Raw genomic sequence first — 27,553 nt, 5'->3', positions numbered from 1 at the left:
AGAGCGCCGTGTACAAAGTGGCGATATTATTAGAGATAAGTAAGCGACGCATCGAGGAAAGCACGCCGCGGGCTCTGCTCGTTTGCCGAGTGAATAAAAACGGTTGGCAGCGCGCGGGCGCAGTGGGCGAAGAAGTGAGAGGGAGAGAGAAAGAAGAAAGAGGCGATGAGAAGCGGGCGCGCGCGCTCGCGCAAAGTGGCTCAGAGAAGAACAGCACAAAAGCAGCGCGCTGCTGAGCTTCACCTCGTTTCTGGCAATTACAGGGGATGCCAGAATCCGCCACAAGAATCAACCCACACCGTGGCGTGGTCGCACCCTCTGACGACGTGCGTGCACCGTTGCTCTCTCGCTCGCTCGCTGCTCTTCCCCCTCCACAGATCCTTTTGAAGATCACCGTCACAGCGCCATCTTTTCGTCTCGCTCTGCTGCGTCTGAAATTCATCTTTTCTCCCGCAGCCTCCGCTTCCGATGCTGCGTTTCTCTCGTGATCTTGGGCAACGAGATCGGCGGCGTAACTCGGGAGCTCGCGCGAACGGCCTCGCGAGGAAGCCGCGTAAACTGCGCTGGGATTCGCGGCGTTAATTTAGTTCGGGAATTTTCATTCCCGTACATTTTTAAGCCGTTCGCGGTTGTAAAAGCCCGTGATTGTCTCACTCGCCCCCTCGCTCAATCCTCGAGCACAACGCTCCGTTTTGGACGCCCTACCTCGCGATCAAATCTACTCCTCTCCCTGGCCCTTCCATATACGGCGTTGTCACGCTCGCACTCGTGAATTAACCCCCACCGAGCGAGCGCGGAAATCAAGCAACGAGAGGAGAGAGAGAGAGCGATTGCGTTTCCCGCGAGGACGGGGACGCGAACTCGAGGGGATCGAGAGATAGCGCGGACGAAAGGGACTGCCCAAGGGTGCAACGAGGATGGGAACGCTAACCGGCCTCGCATGAAACGCGGGGATGAAATGTGCAAGAGAGACAGGAACCGCGGCGGGCGAAAGGCAAAGATACAAATCGAAGGGGACGGAAAGAGAGGGAGTCGGGCAAAATCACTCCTGTCGAGCTCCCGGACTCGATTACACAATCCCCTCTGACGAAAGCTCCGTTTGAGCACCCCTGATCTCGCCATGTTCTCGAAAATCATCGTTTATTGGCTCCCACGAATGTGGCTGAGCCCCCGATTGGATGGGACTGGTAACGCCTCTCGTTTCACGTCCTGCCTTCCTTCTATTCACGGCTTTGCCTTTGCCCGCGCCGTATGAGCCCACCGCGCGCTTTATTGTCCTCGTTCGACCTCCTCTACCTGCCCTCGCCCGCTCACTCGCTCTCCAACCTCTCCCGACGACTCCCCCATATCCCGAGGCGAACGCGAAAGATCGCGTCGGCGGTGGCGTGTGCCTTGCTAATGCCCGCAAGCCAGCAACCAGGCCGGCTAGTACACGCTGGCACAACGCACGCTCAACAACACCCCTTGCGAGACACTACGCTTTGTCGTTCCATCCTCGGTCGCCGGATTTTCTACGAGCACTTTTCTTCTCTAAACAAACGAACCGACCAAGACTCTTCGTCCGGAAGAATCGCGACGACGATTCCTCGAGGTCCAATTATTTTGACGCGTTTAACCGCGAGACGTTGACGAACGAGAAAGACATTTCGCATTTCATGTGATTCCATCGAATCCAAATGAACTTTGTGTCTTCGAAAGAAGTTCCCTGGAGTGCCAAACCCTGCCTGACGGAAATCCCATGGAAAATTCATGTGCAACGACCTGTGCTTTCAGTCTGTGAGGGTGAATTTTTATAAATTATTCCACTAAATCATTGACAACCGAAATCGAAAGAGTTACAGTATTCGATGTCCATTCTGGTGTAACGGCAAAACAGCAGGATTCTGGAATACGCTCGGCTTCCGATGTTTTGTGCTGTTAAGTCGCAATCGAGTAAGGTTTGGGTCGATACTCAGTGACGAGTGTTGTTTTTCGAGCTCTCGCGAGCCGGATTGTTGTGTCAGCGGAAAAAAGCTTTTATTTTCTTATCCTCGATCTGTATACGTCGGGACGATGAGTTACCCAGTTATTTCTACAACTCGCTTGTGCGTTGACCCCTATAATTAAAGTGCTTTCTCTCATGGAACATTAACCGAAGGCGGAGCTTGCGAAAACTCACGATTCAACGGAGCGAACTACCGATTCAATCGAACTTATATGTTTACTCGGAGATGAAATGCTCTGACATACATGAAGACCTAGCGAAATATTCGGATTAAAGAATTTCGGTGTCACGCGATTCGACACGATCGCTCGACGCAAGCTTCGTCAAAACGACCGATTATGGATTCTCAACAACTCGTCGAGACTACCAACTCCCAAAACAGCCAAGACGCGGTCCTCCCTAAACCACCGGCTAATACCGTACCGAGACACAGCATAGACGCGATCCTCGGACGTGCTGTGAGGAAAAGGACTCATGACGAACTCGAACAATCTTCGAGGGATATTCAAGAAAATACTGGTAACGATCACCATTTAAGTGCAATTATTTACTCTTTATTTGCTTTATAAACTGCTCGATTTCATAGCTACTTTTCCTCTTCAATGACGCTGAAATTTGCAACGTTCCAATCCAACGAAATGACGTCAAAAAACCCTCCAATAATTCCAGTTATTTTCCAATTTCGTTCCCTGGCGAATTTGCAATTCGTAGTTTTTCAAGCTGCTTCGTGAAATAAAAAAATGGTCAATTGAAAATGTTTTTTTGTTCATTCCGTTGGACTCCAACGTTGCAAGCTTCAGCGTCGTAGCTGTTCAGGCTTTCATAATTTAGAAAGCAATCGTGCAAAATATCGTTTTATTGCAATCTTTACAAAACTGTCGCTCTTGATGTTTCTTTTACAAATCTGCTTTGAACGAAATTTTTGAACTTTCAAACGAAAATGAATAAATGAGGCGAGCGTGAGGATCGAATGGGCCGAAAAGTACAAATTCCCGTTACGCTCGTTAAATATTTATCGTCGAATAACAAGTTCGATGATATCGTCGCAACATAATCGGAAGTCGAGAATCTCGAGTAATTAATCGACCCCAACAGATGAATTGTCGGCTTTTCAGCTGCTTCGAATAATCCGACGGCGGGCGTACAGCGTCGCCGTAAAATATTCGCAACGCCATTGCGATCTTAAGGGGTTTCCTCGTCCCGGGGATAATATTTCTCGGTTATATCAATAATTCGACCAGCTGAATCGATCGGCTCTAAACGCGCATGGAATTGTGCCAGCAATCACGGATCGTATTGTCAACGAACGTTTTAAGCAGCAATAACAAAATAGTAATAACATTGTTAAGGGCTGAAGACTCGTGCTTGGCGTGGCCGTTGGTTCGATCGGTCCCCCAGGATGTGCAAGACGATACGTACACCCAACAGTAACGTTGTCACCGTTCTACTGTGTCTCCTGTATACACGTATAGTGTTCTGTCGCGTGGCAATGTCGGCGTATAATTGGAAAATCGTTAGTATCTCGGCGAGATCTCGTCGTTGCCCTCGTCGCTACCCTCAATCGGTATAACACACATAGAAGCCTCGCCAAGACTAATTTGTCGTCGAGACCACGTTTCGCGTACGAGTGCAGCGAGCTCTCTCGCTCGCTCGCTAATTTCGAAGCGACGAGCGATACCGTGCACGACGAATACACAACTCGCAGTCCCGTCCAACGATAGCGTCACGTTCGTACTTTATTTTATGTGTCACTAAAATAAAAGTTGAAACCATTCCGGAGATAACATTGTTGTAGTAATTAACACATATTTTCCAACACCCTTTGAAAAAAAAACGTAGTGAAATTTGAGTTAAGCTACGACGACGAGGGAGTTGTAGAGATTTCCATTTCATTTTACATTATTTTCTAGTTGAGCCATTACTCCCTTTTTTATGTTTACGCTCGTCGAATTTTTCAGTAAAATGAAAAATGAATTACCGACAATACTTTGCCGCTATCGGACGTTTCAAATTACTCGGGTTTTTTTGTCCACTTGCACTCTCGCCGCGTTGTTAGCCCGCGATCGGATAATCGAGGCGGATCGATCCGCGCGTCAAAACCCTGATTTGGAGTGCTCGCGACCGGGCAGAGTGGCTGAAAGAGGAGGCGAGACCGAGAAGCTGTGACGAAAGAGGACGCTTCCGAAGTCCTGCTTCGCCGGAGGGCCCGTAATCTTGACCGACTAATCGAATCATCACCAATTATGATACTGGGCTAAGAATTTGCCTCTAGAAATTAGAAGAAATAAGAATATTTTTGAAGAGATTCCTGAAATCGTCCGGTGCCAAAAAGCCGGTCGTAACAGGTGAGAAATTCCGCTCGAAACTCAACGACGCTTTCTCCTCAATCATTAATGACCGATGGATTGATAGTCGCCGGAGAAAAATCAATTATTCGTTGGATGTTATTGTGATCAACAAAGTGAAGTCGTCAGCAATTAACCTTTTTTTACAACCCCCCGGAGACCAGTTGTGTGCGGAAGCGAGAAAAAAACGTTTCCATTTACCGTACTTACGCACACAGCCTCAATTGAAGCGCCGGGAGCGAATGCGAGCTTCGGAATAATGAAGGTCTTTCATGACAGTCGAAGTAATTAAAAAAATGAATGGTCATTTTGAAAGATTCCTAATTAACGGTTACCCGTTGACGACGGGAATGGGGTATCCGTCCGAAAAGGCCATTTGGAATGAAACTTCACGTAATTTTCATTGAAATTTCCATTTTATTTGATAATTAATATTGAAATTTGAATCGCATCCCTTTTTTTTTATGCAATAGTTTTTCATTCAATCGATTCGATCAATTTCGCACCAAATGTAACATTAATTTATACCCTATGAATATCCCCAGTCGAGTTATAACCGCGGGCGCCGACTAACAAGTAAATGCGTATGAAAAAAAGCGAGAGTCCAAAAAAGAGATCGTCGAGTGAAGATAGAGACGGAAGAGGAGCCGCTCTTCGCTCGATCTTTCTCTCGGCTCTCGAGACTCGAATTGACGTGTCCACTAATGGATCGCGCTTCCCGGTCCCACCTCTTTTTCGTCTCGTTTTTTCTTTTACGGACGAATATACACAGACATACATTCGTACAGGTTTTTCGGCTCGAATTTTTTATCTCTTTCTTCGCTCCCGATCTTATATATCGACGGGGACGGTCTTCTTTCCTCGTGATCTCAAGACTGTAAAAGAACGGCTCTATTATCCATCGTTATGCTCGCCTTGGCGGCATCTCGCCATCAGGATCAAGACCGTTTCGATTCGGTCACAATTATAGCGGCTCGCGCCTTCACATTTACATTTGAGAGGCCGAATGCACGCAGGCGAACTTGTACGTCAAGCCCCCGATTCACTTGTCTTGGACGAAACAGACTCAATAATATTGGCGGAATCTCTCCGTCTCCGCACACAGACCGCCAAATCATATCAATCAAATTATAAACGGATAATCGTTGCTTTTTAATGAATCAGGGATTTTTATTCGGGACGAAACGTACCTGCTGCTATTACGAGCTCCTGTTCGACGCGCGTGAAACACAGATTCGTGCACTGAAAAAAGATTGAAACTTTTGACGTTTCTCTCAGTCGAAATATTCTCAAGATAAGACAAAGTGGTCCTCGAATGCTTAAAGATATTTGAACGAATATTTATTGAAGCAACTTGAAGGTACACGCGATTGGAAAATGCCAGCTCAATAATTTGCTATTTAAAAAACAAATTGTTATGGATACCCAAAATTTTCTTTCAACAAAATGAATCAAAGTTCACGAACAACATTTTTTCTCTCGGTGTCTTCCTAATTTTTTATGTCAACGATATAAAATTCTTGGGTGAAATAAAGAATGGCTCGACTCACCGATTCCATAAAACGGATTTAGTTCGACGCACCATTTTTTTGAAACCTTCAAATATTTCATTGCATACATTCACCAGAATACTTAGTCCACAAAAGCGAATCGTTCCAACGAAGTTTCCTTCCAATGTAAATAACTTTGTTACATCATTCGAAATTTCTATCGAATTTCATCGATTCGAAATATCAATTTTATCGAAAATCTATTTTTCATCTAATCATTCGATTTTTATTACCTGAAGTAAAAAATTTTTTCAATACGACCAAGCAAATGTGTCAATATTTTAAAATACATTTTGATCGATCAATATTATCGATTTGCTAAAAGCTTTTTGGTACTCGACTCTCTCATCAACGAAGCAAAAATATTTCGGTACAAACCCACATAATATCCATACGCAATAGCACACGGAGGCCAGTACACGGAGAAAACGAGGCCGGAAATTCTAGAGGAAAGTACTAAGAATATAGTATCTCAGGGACAGTATATAACTGGCTTGCAGAAGAGCAGTTATAGCAATTTTTCTATCCACCATAATAAGTTTTTCTCTATAAGCATAGTAAATAATCTTTTCAGTCATTTCAAATGTTTACATTGTAAAGTATGCTCGGGCAACCCTGAAAAAAAACGATATATGTATGGTAAAATGTCACACACGTATTCGGTCTATATTCGTGTATTTATCATAGAATTTACTATGCTGAGAGTGAAAATTTGTGATTTACAGTACATTTCCATACTTATCAGTAAGTGCTAGTCTGACATGATAGATAACACTCGAAAACAAAACGAAATATAGTTCTAACACGTGCATTAGTTTTTGCTATGGACATAAAGCTTTGTACAATTGAAGGGATGAAAAATTGGAAAATTCAAAAAATACTATGCTGTTTGTAATCGGTGACTAAATACTTTAAAAATTTTTGAAAAATAATATATTCCTCACTATACAAAACAAATCCGTTTTCTCCGTGTAGGTTTGCAATTGACGAAGGGAGAAAATAATGTCTGTATCGAAGAAGGAAATAGCCGCGGGAACGATGGCGCAACTAATATACGAAAGGTGTGTGCAAGGAGCGTAAAGTACGTTTTTTTCGCCGTGTAGCGTTGTGTTCTAGCAACAATCGTGGGTCGTGTTAGTTGAGCGACGTTCTGCTACCACGGAAAATAATCCATAGGCGAAAATGTATACACGCGCCGTTGGGGTGTATGCATTACAGTCATACATCTAATTTAGTGTGTATCAGTGAATCGTAATAGGTGGTACATGAGGAAAAAAACACGCGGGCTCGTAAAAGTCTTTTGTCGAGGGTGAAGAGAGGAGGCGGGTGAAGGAAGAGGGGCAAATTCCGATCGCGTGACATCCCCTTTACATGCATCGCTGAGCCACATGCAATTACGTGTAATTTCATAGCCATTTATTGCCCTGATACCTTTTGTTTTTCGGACCGGAGTCACACCAGTGTCCAAACATATATTTATAGGTGTAGATCGCGGCTATGCTCGCCGGTACCACGCCGGGGGTGTGATCCCGGGCTTGAATTCCAGACTGAAATGTGGACAGCCCGACAGACAGCTCTTTTCGGGCATGCGCGGGGGCGCTAGTCGAATGCCCAAGATTTTGAACGAATACTTGGCTCGAGACACACTCTCGTCATTCGGGAATTTCAGTTTTATTGGGTAGAGCTCAAAAACATGTTAAACTTGTGGATTCTAATGTGGAATGACGTTTGTAGAGTGATTGTGAAGCTTTTTCATTTAATTTCAACTCAACTTTTAATGGATCATGTTTTATTGATAAAGGAATGCAGTCCCGAGGTAATTTTTTCTGTTTTTCATTTTTTTGTTGAGCGATGAATTCGCAGTGGAGGCAAAAATTGTGCGTTTCAAGCTTATTGAGGCTTTTTTTGGAGGGTGCGCGCACTACATTTGTTTCCTTCCCTTTTATGAACCTTCATTAAACACTCACTTTGCCGAACTCCCTCGCAACAACCCTCCTCGACAACCTCCTGACCCTAGGAGCTTTGTGTTGTGCCATTCGAAAAATGTTTCCTTACGTTTCAAATACAAAATGCGTGTTTGAACGAGCGCTCGTATATACTCAACCTCGAGAATAGGGCATTCAACCCTGAAACCACGAGTCGTTCAAGTTCACCGATTCTTTCGAGTCTTCCGCTCGAAAATTCGTTGATAATGAACCAATCGATCGTTCCAGGTTTCGTTAAGGTAGTTCATTCACGTAACGATTTTCTCAACCTTTATAGGACGGATCTGGTCGAAATATCGACCACTAGTTTCGTCGGGCACTCCACTTGAAAAAATCATCGATATTACGCACAATTTTTGTATTAAAAAAAGGTTTATTTCAACGTATAAATCCCCGTCCTTAAAAGGTTAAGAAAGTCTTTGAAATTTAACGAATGAACGCTTCTTACGAAGTTTACGAACAAGTTCACAGTATAACAATGACGTATATTACGAAGGTCTGGGGAAAAATTCGAGACGGTTGTCTTGCTGGTAATAAAGATATATTACTTTAAAGCATTTGCTTATTTCGGCATTTTGTTTTTTCTTGGTTTGGCCCATTCCTGTCATAATGTCTTTTATTTGTCTTTTTATTGATACCTTTTTCTTGATCAATTCCCCGTTGTCTTTCCCTTTGCACTTTCTAACGCGATTTTTTACATAAAAAAACTGTAGTATTTTCGTCGGGGACGAATGAAATTTGGGGTTCAATCAGTGATGAATCCCCGATTAATTAATGGCTCGTAATTTCATTCGTCAAAAGATAAGTTGGAAAAATTTATTTACAATTTCGAATTAATAACTCTGACATTAATTTAAAGTGATCGTATCCTTAATTAGAGTGAAAATCGATCCAATTTGGACACCCATAATACACGATCCTTCAGGCATGATCTACCTTAACTTATTATTATCGAGAGCTTTATTTCCCACCGAAAAAGTCCCAAATCATCGAACGTTCCTAAGAAAAAAGTGAGAAATAATGATTTTGGGTGTCAGAAAAAGTACGAAAGGGCCAAAACATCGAGGGCATTTCCACGAAACTCCAACTGACGAACATCGAGGTTAACCTATATTACGGCCCGTCGATCGAGTACACGAAGAGACAATCAGCCTCAAATCGAAAATTTAATATTGCCTCTGTACATATACATGTATATATTTAGATCAAACGGTGTATATGGATCGTCGAGCATAGTCAATATCGCGTCGTGACATTACCTCTGGTGTAGTATCGACTTATCGAATTGTCTCGGGATTCTCTTGCTGAGCGACACCAACAGGCGACAGACTAGCTACACAGATCGAGAGAGGAGGTACGATTTAAGCGAATTACCGCTCGATCAAAGCTTCACCGGGGTGTTAATGGGATCCCATCGTATGGAGCTCTCCTATCCATGTATCTAGAAGTGTAAGGCGATGTACCTGAGAAGCATTCTAGCGTAAAAAATGTGCAGCGTTACTATCCATTCCTCGGAGACAATTTTCGTCACAAATTTACTAAATTTCCACGAGAGTGTACCGAACGAAATGCGAAAAATTAAAGCACGCTTCGAGGCGATTTTTATGGGGAGTATCGCAACGTTCTGCAGCGGCATAAAAAACCATCAATTTTCCATGATTCATTGAAAAAATGGTGAATATTCGGAAACTGGAATATTCCATCGTCACAAGGAAATTATCAAGCCTCCGATATAATCGATTTCCATTGCTGGGCATAGAAGCAGGTATTTTTCAAAAGCGAAGAGTCACTGCGATCTGTAGAAATGGGAAAGTGAAGAGAGGGCTAAGGAAAACGATAAAATATAAGAAGCCCTTAAAGAGAGGAAACTGCGTGCTCCACAGAGGAAAGAGTGCAGAAAGGAAAAAACAAAGAAGAAATTTTCCAATTCGTTTTCAACGAAGTAACCAAGCCAGACCTGTGTAAACTGTAGCCACGAATGATGAGGCAGGGCACAGAGGGATTTTTTCATTTCGTCGAAGGGCGTTCGCCGCGCGGAACGGTCAACGTGTATAGCTATACTTTCGTATTCCAGGCTGGTCGAAAAAACGTTTTATTGGCAATACCGAATCAATGACCATAAACGAATTTTCGATTGAATCAGCCTGCAACACGATTCCTCCTATTGGAAAATCGTTATTGGCTGATTCCTTTCGACCTCAAACTACAACCATTATCGTATCAATGTCAGACAAATAAAAATAACTCGAGATAGAAGAAGGTTGATCAGGAAGATCGAAGAAACACGTCCAAGTATTAACGAGATGTTAAAAAACTTGTGAAAATATAGCAAAAGTGACTGTCGGAAGGAAAAATTCTGGCGAACGCAAATGGAAAATGGGACGATTGCAAAATCGTAAATTGTTAGGAATACCGTCGCTGCGTATTCCCAAGCAGAAACGTGTATCATTCGGACAAAGGTAATTCTCGGGAAATGATCCGTAACGACCTCTATTAAGGAGCGGGGACGAGGTAGACAACAGGGGAAGTTAGATAGGAATGTAGAGTGAAAAGCAATAACGTATGAACGAAGGTGGAACGGAAAACTAACGAGATCTACCAATGGCTTGAACAGGAAATGCATATAGAGATAGTGTATATACAGATGAAATTGTAGCTGCGAGTTTGATGAGAATGTGAGCGTGTATCACGTGCATTAGCACTAATACCAATTAGTGGCTATAGTCTCGGTGTGATTCGTCGTGTAATTATAGCGATTGCCTCGTAATTATCGACGTTAACATGCGTCGAGGTATCGACAGCCCGCAACCGGAATTCGCGTGTTTCACGTTCGTCTCTCTATCTCTCTCTCTCTCTCTCTCGCCCTTTCTCTTTCTCCTTCTTGCTTTTCTCTGTCCTCATACCCCTCGTTCAATTCTCTAATGCAGCGTATCGTTAAGTCACGGTACGAGTTTAATACACGTACGAATTCACACTCGTATAGGCGCACTATGCAACCGCGTACATGAATTATACTTTGCGTCCTCGCTGCACCGAATTCTCGTCTCGTTCCTGTTCCTTATTCCCCCGTAATTAATTCGCTGTCTCGTCTATCGCGCCAGTATTCAGCTGCCTGGATCTTTCGCCACTCACGATCGCATTCACGATTGATCGTTCATTTCCCTCCTTTTTAATAAGTTTATTGCTGTAAAATGCTTGTTAAGTGGTTAATTAATCATATGCACAAGAAAGAAAAGCCTAGATAAAAGTAACAAATGTGTATCGTACTTTCTTGATACACAAAGTTTCATAGCTCACCAGGAAATGAGCGAGGTTCATTTTTCATGAAAAAAAAAGAAAAAATAAAAAAAGACTCGTGGAGGCTTAACTTTGATTCCATTTCTCCCCCCCCCCCCTATTTTCCCCTGTTAGAGGCACACACGCTTCTACGTATACAAGGATAGCAGTAAACTGTCACGCAATTCCGAGCTCACAGTCGGCACTAACACGTAAGTGTTACAAGCACGTGGACATTCGCATGTATCGAGTCGAAATTTATCGTGCAATGGATCGTTTGACACACGCACACATTCGCCGTCAAATAGAGATGGAACGAGGTAAATGGGGAAGAAAAGAGCGAGCGAGAGAGAGAGAGAGACGAGAGGAAACACGACTCAAAGTCGGCGCTCGGGTGGGGCAAATTAAAAAGAAGCATATTGGAGCGAAAGGGTCCGATGCCCGCCAGAGATATCCCAATAAAGCACAAGCACGCCACGAAACAATTAAATTATTAACCGGCGACGATAACGAGGCGCATGGTAACCCTGATTACCATTATAATGAACGTTGCCTGCTGTTACCTGAACTTAAATTTTACTACCGCAGAGTGGAGCTACCCAGACCAGGCAGGCTATGACTTTTGTTCTTTGCACACCCTTTCCACTGCGCGTATTTGTACAGGTATAAAACGGAAAAACAAATCATGAGTTTTGAAGTATTACAGCCGAAGAGCCTTCGCGTTGAACGCAACGAGCACAGGCTGGAAGAACCTCCTTAACACGAGCAAACGTGAACGAATGAAATGTTAAATAAGCATGAATAATGTGATAATGAGAGTGATAAAAATGAAGGGAAATAAGCTGAGAATTGTTCACCGAGCTCTCTGCTAACTTTGACCTCCTTGTTTTGCTCCTTAATCAAAATTAAGCTAAGGTGATGGATTAATATTCATAACACGTGAAGATAAAAGCGTTAATTGCCTCGAACTCAATATTATTTACTTTCTGTTGGTGAAAGTGACGACTCGACGACTATCGCACTTTCGGTTTATTGCTTAGAGTTTTTTTCTTATTCGTGAACTACTGTGAGCTCTGACCGCACTGGATTTCTATTTTATTCGACGATTATTTTAGTGTCGGATGTTTAGAGCCTGAGGCAAACTTTTCGGTGATTTTGGGTAACAGTGAAGGATTCGTCGCTTGTGTGTTACTCGCGCGCAATCGTCGAGAAGCCTCGGGACTCATGAAGGGTTTCCGATGCCTTGAGACCGACGTCGGCCGTTATAACACCACGGGTTCGCGACTCGATATCTTGCTACGGAAATTCAAAGGTTCTACACCGTTGTGGCACGTTTGTTTGTACTTGACAGTTCGATTTTCCGCGTTTGCCGAGCCTCGAGATTCCAGGGGAGTACGCAGCGAGAGGCAGCGAAAGAGGAGAGAGAAATCGTGGCGGAGGCAGGGATTCCTCAAAATCTCGCGATATTTCACCTCCCCCTCGTCGCCATGTCGAATATTCTGATATTTCCCAAGCTCTCGAGCTCCGCGCACTCGAACTGGAGACCCGCCGCGAGAGCGGATTAACTCAAACTTGACGTCTCCATTTCATGTTCGATTTACAAAATTCCAATGAATTAACGACTCGTACACTTCTCGTGTGCGACGAGGATGCGATGTCATTTGTTATCAATTTAAGACTCATAAAATCGAGCATCGCTCTCCTCCGCGAACCCCTCGAGGCAGCTGAACGTGTAACTCTATATGCAACCCGAGGGGCTCGAGCGAAAACCCGATGACAGCTTAAGAGCCTTTGCGCAAACGCCTTACGCGTAATGCTCGCGAAGAATTTCGGCCCGGCGTGCATGCAATGGATTTTTCAATGTTCTTTATCAGAGAATCGACTTAGTTTGTGTCTGACGAACTCGAGCGGATCCTTGATAGAAATAGCGAAATTTTTTGTCGGGTTTAACAAAAAAGAGCCTGAAAATACGAAACTTCGAAGCCCCATAAAACCGCTCGCAAAGGTACTGCATCTTCCATTTTGTAACGAACCGTTTTTGTTTTTGTTGCAATTATAAATCCCCTCAATCCAGAGCTTGGGATCTGTCACCTCGACCTCAAACGTTGTCAAATCCAAGTGCTACTTTACGCACAGCGAGCCTCAATTGCAAAGTTTGAAATAAGGACCACTTACTGCTTTCTGGACTGACAGAGAACGCTCGAAATATAAACGAGAGAAACACGGCCGAGGCACAAAGACAACAAGTCAAGAGAACCTCGAGATCCTTAACAGAATGTCTCCGTCCATGTACAGGGTGACGCGCGACGCAGAAGCGACTCGAATTCGAGTTCTAAAACACATTTGGAATGCATAAACCAACGTTTTTTGTGATTTTCAGATTTTCTCACCGCACACTCGATTTGGCTCGTTCACGGGAAATCAATAGCACACCAATTTTTTCAAATTTTCGTCACATTAAGAGGATCTCCGAGTGCGAGAGAGTTGTCTGCAATTTCGAAATCGAAATTTTTTGACACAGTTCGACCGATCCAAAAAGGGTCCGCCCATTTTGCCATCGCCCTGCGTAAGTCGAAGAATTTCGATTTCGAAAATTCCAAGTGAGCTCAGCCGACTGATTCATACTCTCAAGGAAGCGCAAACTTCTGAAGGGTTGCGGAACGTCAATCTGAGATCTGCAAATGAAGCTAGTGGGACATTAGTGACGTGTGTCGGGACACCCTGTATAGCTAAGGAAAGGTCCAGCGATAGGTTTACGTACAGAAACTACGAGGTTGAAGGAGAAGCGAGTGTTCACGGGTTTCTCGAAATCGTTCGTCGACCGACGAAAATTCAGTAATCCTCTTTGGTCGGTGAGCTAAGCTCTCTGTTTGACGGCATCTCTCGTGCTTCTTTCTACAAACTAGCTGCATATACACATACATATATTAGCCATATTAGCCGTTGGTGTCTTCCGTTTGGTCTCTCGTGAGCTTCGAGATCTTATTTTCGTTCGACTTTATAAAATGGCGTGAGCCCACGCGGGTTATTAGTTGCGAGACGCGTTGCGTAGAATAAATTGGCTTTGTGTATTCTCAGGCGTCTCAATCAATAACTTTAATCCATGAATTCAGAGCTGTCCGAATATTTAAACCGACCACTTTAATCATTAACCTTTCGCTCGTTCGAAGACGCGGAGCTGAGTAAAAACCTTTTATAATTCGGTTTGCACGTCATAAACGGATTTAAGCGAAGAAGAAGTTTGGAAAAAAACGAAGCTGTAAGATGAGCATTCGGAACGACGGGGGTAAAAAGAAAGTTGGACGAGCGACAGCCAACGTTAGTTGATCGCTAACGAACCATCAATTAATAATATAACTCGAGCACGCTACAGTGCGAGAGAATAAGTTAGTGAGATCGAGATCCAATGTGCGTGAGCATCAGAGCGAGAGAGAGAGAGAGAGAGACTGGGAGAGAAAGAGCCAAGTTTAATCCGTTTAACTCGCAAGCACGAAACTTGCACCATACAAACTCTCTCCATTTCCCTCTCCTGCAGGTCTCTCAACTGCTTTGCTCTTGCTGCAACACTCGATGCAGCACTCTCTCACACACACACACATACGAACGCCACCATATTGAGCCTGTTTTCGTAATATATGGAGATATAAACGTATTATGTATCTAAATACATATATTTACTCATGTACATAGAGAAGTGGAGGTATGAGCTGGCTATTCACGAAGATTCAATGTCTTGATTATAACGCCTGGTGCTTACTAATTATCGGCAACGGGGTAAGGAAAATGGACGCACGTTCGTGGGCTATCCACCCTTCTCCTGTTCCTCAGTACCTTAAGGTCTTATACCCTCAGGAAGGTATTCTGTTTGTTTGAGAATCCGCGTCGAAAAATTTCAATAGTGATTATCGATTTGCTGTGGTTTTTCAAAAATTATCTATCGTCGGTTTCACTGTGTGTCTCTCATTCCTGTGTGATCTTGGAAGTTGAAAGGGTCGGAGACACAACACGCATTTGCGAAGACGTAAATAAAGGTTCGCCAATTGATGATGATGGAGGAAGAACAAAAGTTTGTTCATTTCGAAGTGAATAATCGAGCTAATGAATCGGCTTTAAGGAGGGTGGCTACACTCGTCAAAATGATAAGAAATTGATCAAATTTGGTGATAATGTTCTTCAACATCAAGTGCGAAGACACCATTTTTTTTCAAAATTTTCTTCTGCTTAGTTATCGAGTAATTACGCATTAAAGCAGATTTCTTATGTCCGGAATATATACCTATATATATGGAAACGCTATGCTTATACACTTGAACTTTAGTGATCAATTACTCGATAACTGTACAGAAGAAAAATCGTGAAAAATTTGTATTGTCAAATTTGGCCCTAAAGAATATGTTCACCAAATTTCATTAAATTCTTATCATTTTGAAATTTTTAATGTATTTAACATGGTTTAGCATGGCAACATTGTATCGTCGGTAGCCACCCTCCTTAAGAGTTTTTCTCCCATCTGACAGGATGAAATTCGACCGTCAGATTTTTCTAATCTGTAATTATCTATTACCATCAATTAGTTGAAGACACTTTGAGCAGTGAGTATCGAAACGTCCATCTTTTTTTTAATGATTTATTCTCCGATTGGCAAAAGCGTTTAAGTAGCTCCGAGATCTTTAAATATACGATGGGATATTAACGTGAGTAGATGCCTTTCACTCGTCAATATATCTACTAATACGTGCTACACGCGGGGAGATGCATTATGAGGATTACGAGGAACTGTCAGTCTTGTCTTCGCGTGAAGGGAGCAGCGAGAGAAAAGTGACTCTTCTCTCTCTCTCTCTCCCCCTGGCTCTGTCCCGTTTACGATGAATTAAGACGCTCCGAAAACTTGAGATGCAGACGATGAGGCAGCAGGAAGATCACAGGGCTTGGATTATGCAACGGTGTACATGCGGTCCCCGTATATTATGTGTGTATGCACCGTATCCTCCTTCAATCTTCAACACTGGTTATTCGATTAACCTGTGAAGGCAAAGGATTAATTTATACCACTCGATCAATTGATAAACAAGCAAAACAAGCCCACTTTAAGAGGGAACAACGTTTTCAATAATCGTATTAATAAGCTGTTGATAAAAAAGTAATCGGATACATGAATAGCTGGAAATTTAAAACAACTCTGTTCTTTGCGTTGGTCATGTTTCATTCGATCTAATTCCGTTAAAAATATATTTGAAATGTAAACATTCGAATATGCGACAAACCGTTTTTATTTTGGTTCTTTGATCAATTTCGATGTTGAGCGTCTTCCTATTTCTTCATCGGTCAACGCAAACATTCGAAGGTGACTGGAAAACGCTTTTTTGACTAATTTCCGAATTCCTTTTCAGAATGACGTTCAAGCTTACATCCTACCTTAATTTCTCGATTTTTGGCGATGGAACAATATTCTGGAAAAAATGCTCTCAAATCGCATCTAAATGTACGCTGTCTAATGCTGATCAAAGCTTCTATCCACATATTTGTAGTTATTCACATGCTACGAACTTTAACTCGATTAAAAGTAACAGGGAGTAATCGACGTTCGAAGTGTTCTGGGTCCAAAGCCCGCAGGCGTTTTGACAGAATTTATCGGCAATCAACGTGTGTTGACCCATTAGTTTCTGACGCTGCGACGAGTCACTCCGCTCCACAAAATTCACAGTTCTCTGTGTCTGTCTGGAAGTATGTACGCACGCAGAGAAAAGTAGGAAGAGTATTCGTAACAAGCTCTTTCGAATGTGCGAGTGTGCGACGACGGTCCATCGACGTGGCACCGGTTTTCTTTGTGTCCATTACGTTATCTTGCCTTGTCAATCTCTTAAGTAGCTAGAACGAACTAGAACTTCTTTACATCGAAAATATGGGGAGGGGAAAAAGAGAGACGATGGAGCTCGTGACGTCCACTCGATAAAATCAAGCACTCTGCGATTCTCTCCTCGCACGCTCGTGTCGTCGAACAGCTCTCTCATCATCGTCGCTCGCTACTGCTCAAATAGTCAATGAAAATCGTACCAAATGAAAAAAACACAAAAACGCAGTTGTTTTTTTTATTAAAAAAATAATCCAAAGTCGTCCTCCGGTCTTTGAATTTTGTCTCGACGTTTCAGCTTTTGGTAAAAACGATCGAATATATCGTTTTCGGTTTCTCTACGGAATCAACTACTTGGCACCTAGAGGTTGCCCCGAAGGAGTCTTTCCGACCCAACGTCGATTCGATTATTGATTGTAGCTGATAATTAGTCGCTACAGAGCCGCCAATCAAGTCGTGTGCATGGCGTGGGGTTATTAGGTCGTTGGTTAGCCGACGGCGAAGCTTTGCCTTCCCCATTGTAAACCATGCTTGTACAATCTGAATTTTCCTCCGAGACTGCTGTGTATTCATTTAGTAACAGAGAGAGAGAGAGAGAGAGAGAGAGAGAGGGGGGGATGAGAGAAACTACAAATTTGGGATTCGTTTCTCAACCCGTTTGCATCCTCGCCGAAAGTATTTGCCAACGATTCGAGTTGTTGGAGTGAACGCGGAAAAACTGAATCGTAAATCGAAACATTCGTTTGATTATTCGCAGGCGAGAATAGCTGCAATTCGCCCGGAAGCGACGAGGAATCCGGCGCAGGATGCGGCGACGAGTTGAACGAAGTGGTCGGCAAAAAGAAGCATCGTCGTAATCGCACGACGTTCACAACGTTTCAACTTCACGAGCTTGAAAGAGCTTTCGAAAAATCCCATTATCCGGACGTTTATTCACGCGAGGAGCTCGCGATGAAGGTCAATCTGCCGGAAGTACGAGTACAGGTGAGTTTTTCAAGTGTTTTTATAGCTCGATAAGCTTTATGAAATAATAATTATCGAGTGTTTGATCTCACGAGCTTGCAGAGTTTGAAAAGCTTAACAAACTCGACGAGGAGGGCCGAATTCACTGAGCTCTTCCGTCACTATTTCATAACTTTGTTAAGTTTTTTTCTCCGCTTTACCACGCTCAATTCGTTGCTCAACTTTCGCCTTTCGTAACCTCTCGCACTCCACCCCGCTTTTCGTCTCGCGCGCTTTATTAAACCAAATTAGATTAATTATGTGCGTGTCAGCGATAAAAGCACGCAGTCGCGTGCCTACGACTTATCGATTATGCTCGCGAGAACGCCGGCTCGAGGGGATCTCGCAGTCGAAGAGGGGCAGCGACGGAGAGGAAATTTCGAGCTTCCAGACGTAAGAGCGAAGCTTTCGCCTGGGCAAACTGTACAGGACGCCTCGGCTTTTCCAATCCGCGTACCAAGACCTCGTAAAGTCAGGACTCGTGCTCCACGTTCCAATACGCTTCCCTGTGCCTTCCCGTTCTTTATCTCTGCTACAATCCTCCCCAAAAATTTTCTCTTCGGTGGCGCCATGGCACGCCGATCGATGTTAAAACTTGTTAGCACAAAAAATGTATGAAATGAGAGACAAAATAAACTTATTAAAAATGATTGATTGACGTTGCCAGAAAATCCATTCGCTTCGAGAGCTTTTCACATGCGAAATCAGGGTTGAAAATTTGTTTTGAAAATTGTGGGGCCAGCAACGGCTTAAAATTCATTCAATTAAATACACAAATTTAAATAACGAAATGAACATTTATTTCTGCTTCGTCCCGCCGCTGTTTTTATGCCCTGGCCAGAAAACTTTAATTCCCCGCCCCGCCGCACGAACTTGTGGAATACACTCACAATTACGCATCGACTCGACCGAATAACCCGCGAGGGTATGAGCTGGCGTCTCGATGTAGCGGAACGCAACGCTGACCGATCCACAGAACGAAACAGTAATTAAAATTTTTAATTGCGTTTTAAACCTGCCGCCCGGGTAATCCTTTTCTTTTTCTCTGACGGATACATACTCGCTACGCCATGAACTCTGTCTCTGCAGGTCTCGTCTCATCCTTTTGTCGACTACCACCCTCCGAGCAAGCTTTTTTCATCTATTCTCTGTTCCCCGTGCCGCTCGGACTTTTTCCAATTTTCATCGGTATCTGGTGGATTATTATCCCGACTATTTCAGCAATTTAAGTGAATTATTTCGATCGCATTATCCATCAAATACTGGCCGAATTCATAATTTAATTACGCGTTTTACTATCGAGCAGGTTTGGCAGGAAAAGCAAAATGTCAATCCAAAAAATGTACCCTCGGATCGTGGCGAATGAAATAACATTTTTTTTTTCAACGATGTCTTCGCGGTGATGACAAATATTTGAAAACAAAGCGCTTTTACGAACTGATTTTCTACGTCGAATCAACGCTTCCCGTTTTATATTTGACACGATTTTTTGATGCGACAAAAATTTTGGCGAATCGACAAATTCATTTTCTCGATTTTCAATTGTTCTACGAAAACGTTATTCCTTCTCGAATGCATAAAACAATACCATCGATTGAACAAAATTTAGGTACTTTTATTATCCGTCGGCAATGGTCGTAAAAGGGGTGGCTCACGAATGCAGTGAATCCAGGGAATCTTCGGAATGCTCGGGATAACCGAAGCCGCGCACGGAATGGTAGCCGCTTAGCTACTCTCCTGGTTTCATCATTTTTAATTGACAACGTGCGCCAATCTCGTCTGTCAGATTAATCGCGGACCGCGTATACGAGCGCGCAGTCGCCCAATGATAGAAGGCTATGGTGGCAAAAGTGAGCTGGATATAGGCAGTGAAGAACCGAGGGGCTGAATCGGGTAACGCCGGACGGTTTTAGGGATGCGGCGTGCCGCAGGCCACATGCGCGTTTCCCCCTCTTTACTTTTTCCTCGACTAATAATCAAAGAGTGGTCTCGATTGATTTTTATGAGAAATAAAAGGGTCCAACGAATTGCTTTTTAATTTGCTTTTCCACTGAATTCATCATATTTGATAAATTACTGTTAAAATCGTTGCAACGTTTCGGGACAACACGAAAATATCCAGCAAATTATTCAGCAAACAAGATTCCCAATAAATATGAACATGCAATCTTGTTCCTCTAATAAATTCCCAGTAAAAAGTATATCAAATATTTAAAACTTATATTTCTCAGTTCAATATTTGTACATATATTTGAAGCTCCACATCAAAGCGTCACGTACACTGAGAAAAAAAATCATAACAAATAACTAAATGTCTTTAGTTATTATTTTTGAAGTACGAGATAGTGATTAAACTCCAATAATATCGAGAATTAATTACGATATACAGGAAACGACACTCGGGAAAAAAAATCGTTGTAACAACTAAATGTCTTTGGTTGCTAATTTAGTTGCTTCGTCTAACTAACATCCGCTGGTGATAAATAAGGAATAGTTCATCCATCCGAGTCACTAAATTTTTGTTTATGTGATTAACTGAACGAGCGAAAGCAAATCTTTTGTTCGAAGAATTTTTATTCTCCAGAGCACCAAGTTTTTCATTTATACTCCCTACTTTTTGGTCGAATGATACGTCATTTTGTAAATTCAGCTAAAGTTTTCTTGCCACAACACAGTCTACGGAGATTCAATATACAATTATTTTCTTAGCAACAAAATGTGACGTTAGAGGAAGCCTAATATCGTCACATAAGCCTCAATTTCGTGAATCCAAATCACTGTCTACTCGAATCATTATCTAAATATTTTGTGAAATTACATAAATATTTTGTCGGGCGTATGGGACTAAATATTTAAGTTGAATTGAGCATTTATCGCGAGTCTTTCAGCCAAATTTTTGTCTCGGTGTAACATCACAAAAATGCCACTTTGTTGCATTCGATTTTTATTTCACTCTCAAAATTCGAGGAAAAAACAAAACAAAACGGTTTTTCAGTCGATATGTAATTCGCTTACGTTTTTAACGCGAGAAAATAAAAATTTCGTGGAACTCATTATTACAAATATCCAATCATTTCAATTCAGCGAATCACGAACGGTATCGTAATAATTCACTGAATCGCTAGTATGCCTAAGTAGAGGGGCATTGATAACAATGCCGACACACTATTAGTGCAAGGTTATTATAATTATATGACGTACGCCACTAATGTTATAGAATAGACCATACAAATGAGGCAGATAATTCAATGATTATACGATAGAGGGAGGAAGCGGTTGCTTACGGTAAACGTAGCTGAATGATCGTTGGTTATCGATGACTCCCGGGTGCACGCAGCTGCTGGTTACGCGCATGAGAGCCCTTTGCTTCCAACACCCCCGCAATTTGTCTCCACGCTAATTCCTCTATGCGACCTTGTATACCCTAGTCAATATATTCGTGTACGTTTATTTATTTGAAGATGCTATTTTCGTAGTGAGATTATTATCAAAAACCTTTAAATTTTTAACGTCAAATGAAAAATATTTAATCGTATTGTTCGTAATGTGAGTGATCCTTCAAAGAGTGCCATTTTTTAAGGAGTTTTTTCCGTGATAGAACAATCTCGACATTTCATCAATCGAGTATATGGCAATTGAAAGATCCTCGTTGTGCGTTTCCCAGTGGATAAAAGTGTCTGTGAAACGTCGTCACGCGTCGACGCCCCGCGACGAAATGGCACGAGAGCGCCTGGAAAAAAAAATCGAATTAAATGTATCGCTTACAGATCATAGGCTTTTATCACGCACTTATCTTCTTCAACGTTCGCTTTACACGTAGGGAGAGCATTGTTTTTCCTCGTTCGTCGCGTCGAAGTGTATGGAAAAAATAAACGAAGCGCGGACGTTTATTTTCACGGTACTTACGCATCGGTTCGTAATAAAAGCCAAACGCTCGTTTCCTCCATTTGTTCGTGGCGCAGAATAGAAAAAAGAAAGAAAAAAGGCTTGTTACGTGTGAATTTACGCTCATTCGAGCTCGTACGTCTTCCGATATACGAGCGTACAAACATTCACTCATTATTATGTATTCAGGAATATATTTTGCCATTTATTATTGTGTGCGAGCACGAGCTCACGGGCAACTCGAGCGAGTCCCTTTCTGCCTCGACGCTTTTTGTACAGTCCTGGATATACTTCATATTATATCGAGGCAACATTGTCGGCAGGGGCGTACGTTACCTTTCCTGTCACGCGATCCTCTCCCGTGTATACCGAACCCCGGCAAATAAAGGAATAGTGTGTATCCAGCTAATTCGACGATTTCGTAGCTCTCGCACCAGAGAATCATTATACATATTGTATGAAGAGATCGGTACATTGTGAGTGTATCATTTTTTCACAGCGTTGTTATATTTATGCAATATATGCGAACAGCAATTATGCGAGGGCTTGCATTCGCATTGTTACAAAATCGATAGGGGGTTGGAGCCTGCTCGTGCAGCGCGGAAACGCACCTTCGCTCTTTAATTCACGCCTGAAACGTTCTCAAATAAAGTTTTCATGATTTTTTCCCGGAAATTTACTCTCGAGTATAGTTTTATTGATTTCTTTGGGCTAAGCACTAAAATGGGAAGTGGAAAAAGAAGAAAACGGACTAACGGACAATAATCGTGCGGTCGGGACCGAATCGGAGTATTTTCAGCATCGAAAAATTGGAATCTGAGGTCGGACGGTTCGAAACGAGCTTAACGAGGAATCCTGGCGAAGCTATATAACGCGAATGATTGGATCCCATGGACAGAGGGAATATCGTTTGAAATAAAACCCATCGGAATAGTGGTGACTCGTGTGAATGAAAAGAGTTTCGTTCCGCGAAGCTCGACGATGAAAAGAGCAGAGCGAGACGCAGCGGGGAGAGAGAAAAACGAGAGAGTTTCAAATATATAGGAAACACGCAGCAACGAACTATTTTCGAACTGACCACCGCTCGAAATTGGCTATGACAGATACCTGCGATACACGACAGAGGAAACGCTACGATACGGGCGAAAAAGGGAGATTGATTTTTCGCGGTGCCCCAGCTAATTTGCCAATGCGGTTCTCTCTCCTTCACTCTCGTACGGAATATTGTTTTTCTTCCATTTTTTTATACCCCTTTCTCGTTCGTGAATTCTCCTGGTGGATAGAAATTCCGTAGTTTCTCGAGTCCTTGCAACACTTTTTCGATCGAGAGGCATACGAAAGGATGAAAAATTGATTGGACAGCGTGAAATCGCGACAGGAAAATTTATCAAATTTTGGGGAAACGTACACACTGAAAAAAAAATTGGTTGAAACTCTCGAAAAATCTTCATTTCAACATAAATATTTAGTCCCATATGCGCGACAAAATATTTATGTAATTTCACAAAATATTTAGATAATGATTCGAGTAGACAGTGATTTGGATTCACGAAATTGAGGCTTATGTGACGATATTGGGCTTCCTCTAACGTCATATTTGTTGCTAAGAAAATAATTGTATATTGAATCTCCGTAGACTGTGTCGTGGCAAGAAAACTTTAGCTGAATTGACAAAATGACGTATCATTCGACCAAAAAGTAGGGAGTATAAATAAAAAAATTGGTGCTCTGAAGAATAAAAATTCTTCGAACAAAAGATTTGCTTTCGCTCGTTCAGTTAATCACATAAACAAAAATTTAGTGACTCGGATGGATGAACTATTCCTTATTTATCGCCAGCGGATGTTAGTTAGACGAAGCAACTAAATTAGCAACCAAAGACATTTACTTGTTACAACGATTTTTTTTTCTCAGTTAAAAAGTGCAAAGGCATCGAATTCTCTTATTTATCGTACAAAATCATTTCCGAAACAAACGAACGAACGAATCGTAAGTTCGAAGAACTACTGAAATATCGATTTTCATTCGAACAGCACCGTGAATTTGAGTTTTAATTACACGTTTCCCATGTACAGTAACTTAATTCGATATTATTGGAGTTTAATCACTATCTCGTATTTCACCTGTTAGGAAGTGGAAGGATCACGAAACGATTACCGACCAGGTGATACGAAAGAGGCCGGTGGGGGGGGGGGGGGGGGGGGGAGGGAGGGCGAGTAATGTTTGACTCTCGAGCACACCCCGTCTCATTTTCACAAAACTAGGAAACTCACCCGGTGTCAAGGAGAATTATGTATTGCACGTTGTATCCGAAGAAAGGGGTGTTGTGTATATGCAGCCCTCGTGTCCCTGATCGAAAATTGGTCACGCACAGTGAACGGTGGAGCGAGCTCAGCGCATTAATTCGAGGTGAAATTTAGCCCCGTTTTTTTTTTTTTTTTTTTTTTTTTTTATTTATTCAAGCTCAATAGTGTAACCATGGAAATGGCAACGAGAAAAAAAAGCCGGGCAAACAAAGTTTAGATTGAAAAAATACGGTGATTGGGATGGGGATAAAATGTTAGAATGATTCAAAATTTCGAATAGCTAAAATCTCGAGTTTATAATCTTCGAATGATAATACGAAGACAGATGAATTCGACTAGAGCTTTGAATGTCGAAATTGAATAACGTAGGAACTTCAAAGTTCGAAGTACGTTTACATCGAAAATAGAATGTAACGATCGTCCATAGAACGAGGACTAAAATATCGATTTTCCGAAAATTTGACTATCGCTCTTTCGATTCAAATTTCTACATAATCAGCAATCCTTTGAATATTCACAATTTCGAAAATATAATAACGAAAGAATAAATATTATACCGAGGTTGAAATACTGAAAGATCAAAAAGTCGAACGGTCAAAATGGCGAAACGCTAGAAAGTCGACCGATCAAAATAAAGAAACACAGTGGAGCTGAAATTACACGCCATTTTGGCTTTCGCCTTTTCGAGCCATCGCCATTCTGCATATTCAAGTTTTATAGGCTCGAAAAATTCACTTTCGATTTTTTGCTACTCTATATTCTCTGGACTATCTATAAAACAGCTACTCTCCATTTTGAATTCGAAAAAATGAACTTTTGACATTCGTATGGCCTGTTAAAATTGCATTCGAAATGAAAACTATCGAAATATATATTTCCGTGAGTAAATACGAATTCAAAGATGGAATATTCGATTAAACACGTAATCTTCTAAATATAATTGATCGGAAATAAGAATTTCGAATAACTTATTTTTCTCCAATCTTCTATTACAGCTTTAAAAATTTCGAAACATCGACCGTTCAACAATTCGGATATTTGCACATTGAACCCTACCCGAATCGTCGAGACGGCAAGCAAACAATTTTCAGCTCGTATACAAAAGCGACTTCCGTCATTCTCAATATCGCTGATTAGTTCCTCGCAAATTGTTTCGAGAGATCCAATTTAATTTTCGCCTCTTTCGTCAAAATCGGATAAGCATTAGGCAAAATGGAAGAAAAAAAAAAAAACATAAAGAAACACACGCAAATAAATGCCCCCCGTGGGAATATTGGGGTGTATAAGAACCGTGATGATGCGGTGAGTCGGAATTGCCTCGGGAATTGCCCGAATCGAGGAATAATCCCCTTAGTTACACAGTGACAGAGGGTTGCTCCGTGTTTTGTTGAGTTTGGCTCGTGCTCCTCACTTATTCCACCCTGGAAGACGACGCTCGTCGGATTTATCCGAACAATATGTCTTCATACGTATGTACTTATATCCACAAACACGTTAATACTCGACACGGAGTGAATGCTCGTAATGCCGCGTAGGTCCGAATGCTGCGTTGCGATCAGAAGCAGGCGATAATGGAAACAGCGAGATCCTGATAACCGCGAGACATTATCATCGTTTATTGTCGTTATTGTTTTTTCGTAGTTTGCTTTCGATGCGGTTGAGCAATAAAATTTCATGAATCGGTTTGCCGTGACATCGGTGTGAATTTTGTCACATTCGAGGCGGGTCCCTCGTTTGGGGAAACTCTGTTCGAACTTTTCTCGACGAACGAGGAGGGGAAGCGGAATGAGAATAATTTATAACGCGTACAATAACACTCATACGCGTTGATAACCGCGACTAATAACCGTCCAGCAATATCCGGACATAAATCAAATTAATAGATGTGCTTGCGGTGAATACAAGAGCGTATATTTAGAGTTCGAGGCAGCATTGGCATGTGCGCGCACGGAGTCGTTTCGTTTTATGAGCTCCGAAAATGCTGCGTTGAGTAAAAAAAAATTATTGATCTAAAAGAATTTTGGTCGTTCGAGCATTTTTAAACTTGTAATCCACCCCGCGTAATGCCGCATTTCGTTGTTCCAATGACTTTTATCTCTCGGTGTGGTATTTTCTGATCGATGCAATCTGAATTCGTTATTTCAATTATTCTCGGAGATGAGCGGTGAAACGGTGGCTCTCAGAGACGTCGATTTTTCTTGAATTTGCTCTCGCGAAGAATAGAGCGTGAAATTGATGAGGGAAGAAGAGGAGACGCGTAGGAAGCGAAAGGGAAGTGAGGTGCTCGTGTCTCGTAAGGAAAAAGGGATGAAAAAGAAAGGGATGAAATTACTGTACGTTTTCTTTCCGCACTTTTCGTACGGTATCGCGCGCGCGCGCGTTCGCATCCGCAAGGCCCCAGCATAAGCTTTTTTGCTCTCTCCGTTTCTCGAGAGCGGTGCTCGCTCTTCCGCGAGATCGTTTTTCTTCGGCGGGATCGTGATGCTCTCGGGCGGAAAATAAGATAATGGCTGGGAGGCAAAAGGCGTGCGAGAAGCGCACTCGCCGGTGAAACGGGCGCGAAACACAGAGGATTTGGAGGCTGCGGGGGCGACGGCGTGTGCGGAATGGCGCGAAGAGAGGAGCAGGGGTCGCGCCACCGCCGCTCAGTTTGATGGAGAAAAAGGGACTGCGAAAAATAGCAAAAGACCGTGGGACGAGTTACACCTGCCGCAAGCCACGCGTCGAAGGGTGCTCTTTGCCGCTATGAGAGCAGCCTCGAGCGAGATAAAGATGGAAGAGGACAGATGTATGAAATAAAGGTACCGCGCAGCGACGAAACCACACCGATGAAAAAAAAAGAAAAAAAAAAAAAAACAAGAAAAAATAAGCGAAGAAACGGATAAAACGAATTGTGATATCCAGCGGAGAGGTCGAGATACGAACGTCTCAATTCCCGAGTACCCGACAAAAAAGGTATCGTGAGATAAACGACTTAAATCTGAAAAAAATGATGGGACCGATCTGATGGAAAATTTCCGAGGATCTTACACCTTCGGGAATTGTTGCTTTCGAAACCGCCTAAAATCCTTGTGAACCAGTATTATCCAAGTAATATTCGGAACGAGAATAAATATGATCGATCAGCGTCAATCTTATTCCGAAGCATTTGCAAAAAAATAATCATCCCGATGAAGAATACGGGAAAAATCCCGGAATCCCTGGGCCGCGAAGAGACGTGCCGACGATCGCAATATCGCAGGGGCAAAACCTCCTTAATATTGATAACAGTTAACGTGTCAATAGCTTCCTCCAGTACCGTTTAATCTCGAGAATTAATTTGGTGGTTTTACGAAGTGATAAGGGCCTGGAACGTTCTCGTCTTCTTCG

General features: G+C 42.5%; 1 protein-coding gene across 2 annotated transcripts in view; it reads left to right on the top strand.

The window, feature by feature from the left end:
• Positions 1 to 1,370: 1,370 nt before the first annotated feature.
• LOC122414411 (retinal homeobox protein Rx-like) overlaps positions 1,371 to 27,553 on the top strand; it is a 44,020-nt gene continuing 17,837 nt past the window's right edge. For both annotated transcript variants that reach the window (XM_043425670.1, XM_043425671.1), the window contains exons 1-2: positions 1,371 to 2,503; positions 17,749 to 17,975. In XM_043425670.1, the coding sequence (XP_043281605.1) occupies positions 2,323 to 2,503; positions 17,749 to 17,975 (408 nt within the window). In that variant the 5' untranslated portion in view covers positions 1,371 to 2,322. The remainder of the gene's footprint in view (positions 2,504 to 17,748; positions 17,976 to 27,553) is intronic.

The sequence above is a fragment of the Venturia canescens genome, chromosome 8 (genome assembly GCF_019457755.1).
Source record: "Venturia canescens isolate UGA chromosome 8, ASM1945775v1, whole genome shotgun sequence".
Classification (NCBI taxonomy): domain Eukaryota; kingdom Metazoa; phylum Arthropoda; class Insecta; order Hymenoptera; family Ichneumonidae; genus Venturia; species Venturia canescens.
Note: the sequence above shows the minus strand (reverse complement) of the source record. Positions and strands in the feature narration are given on the sequence as shown.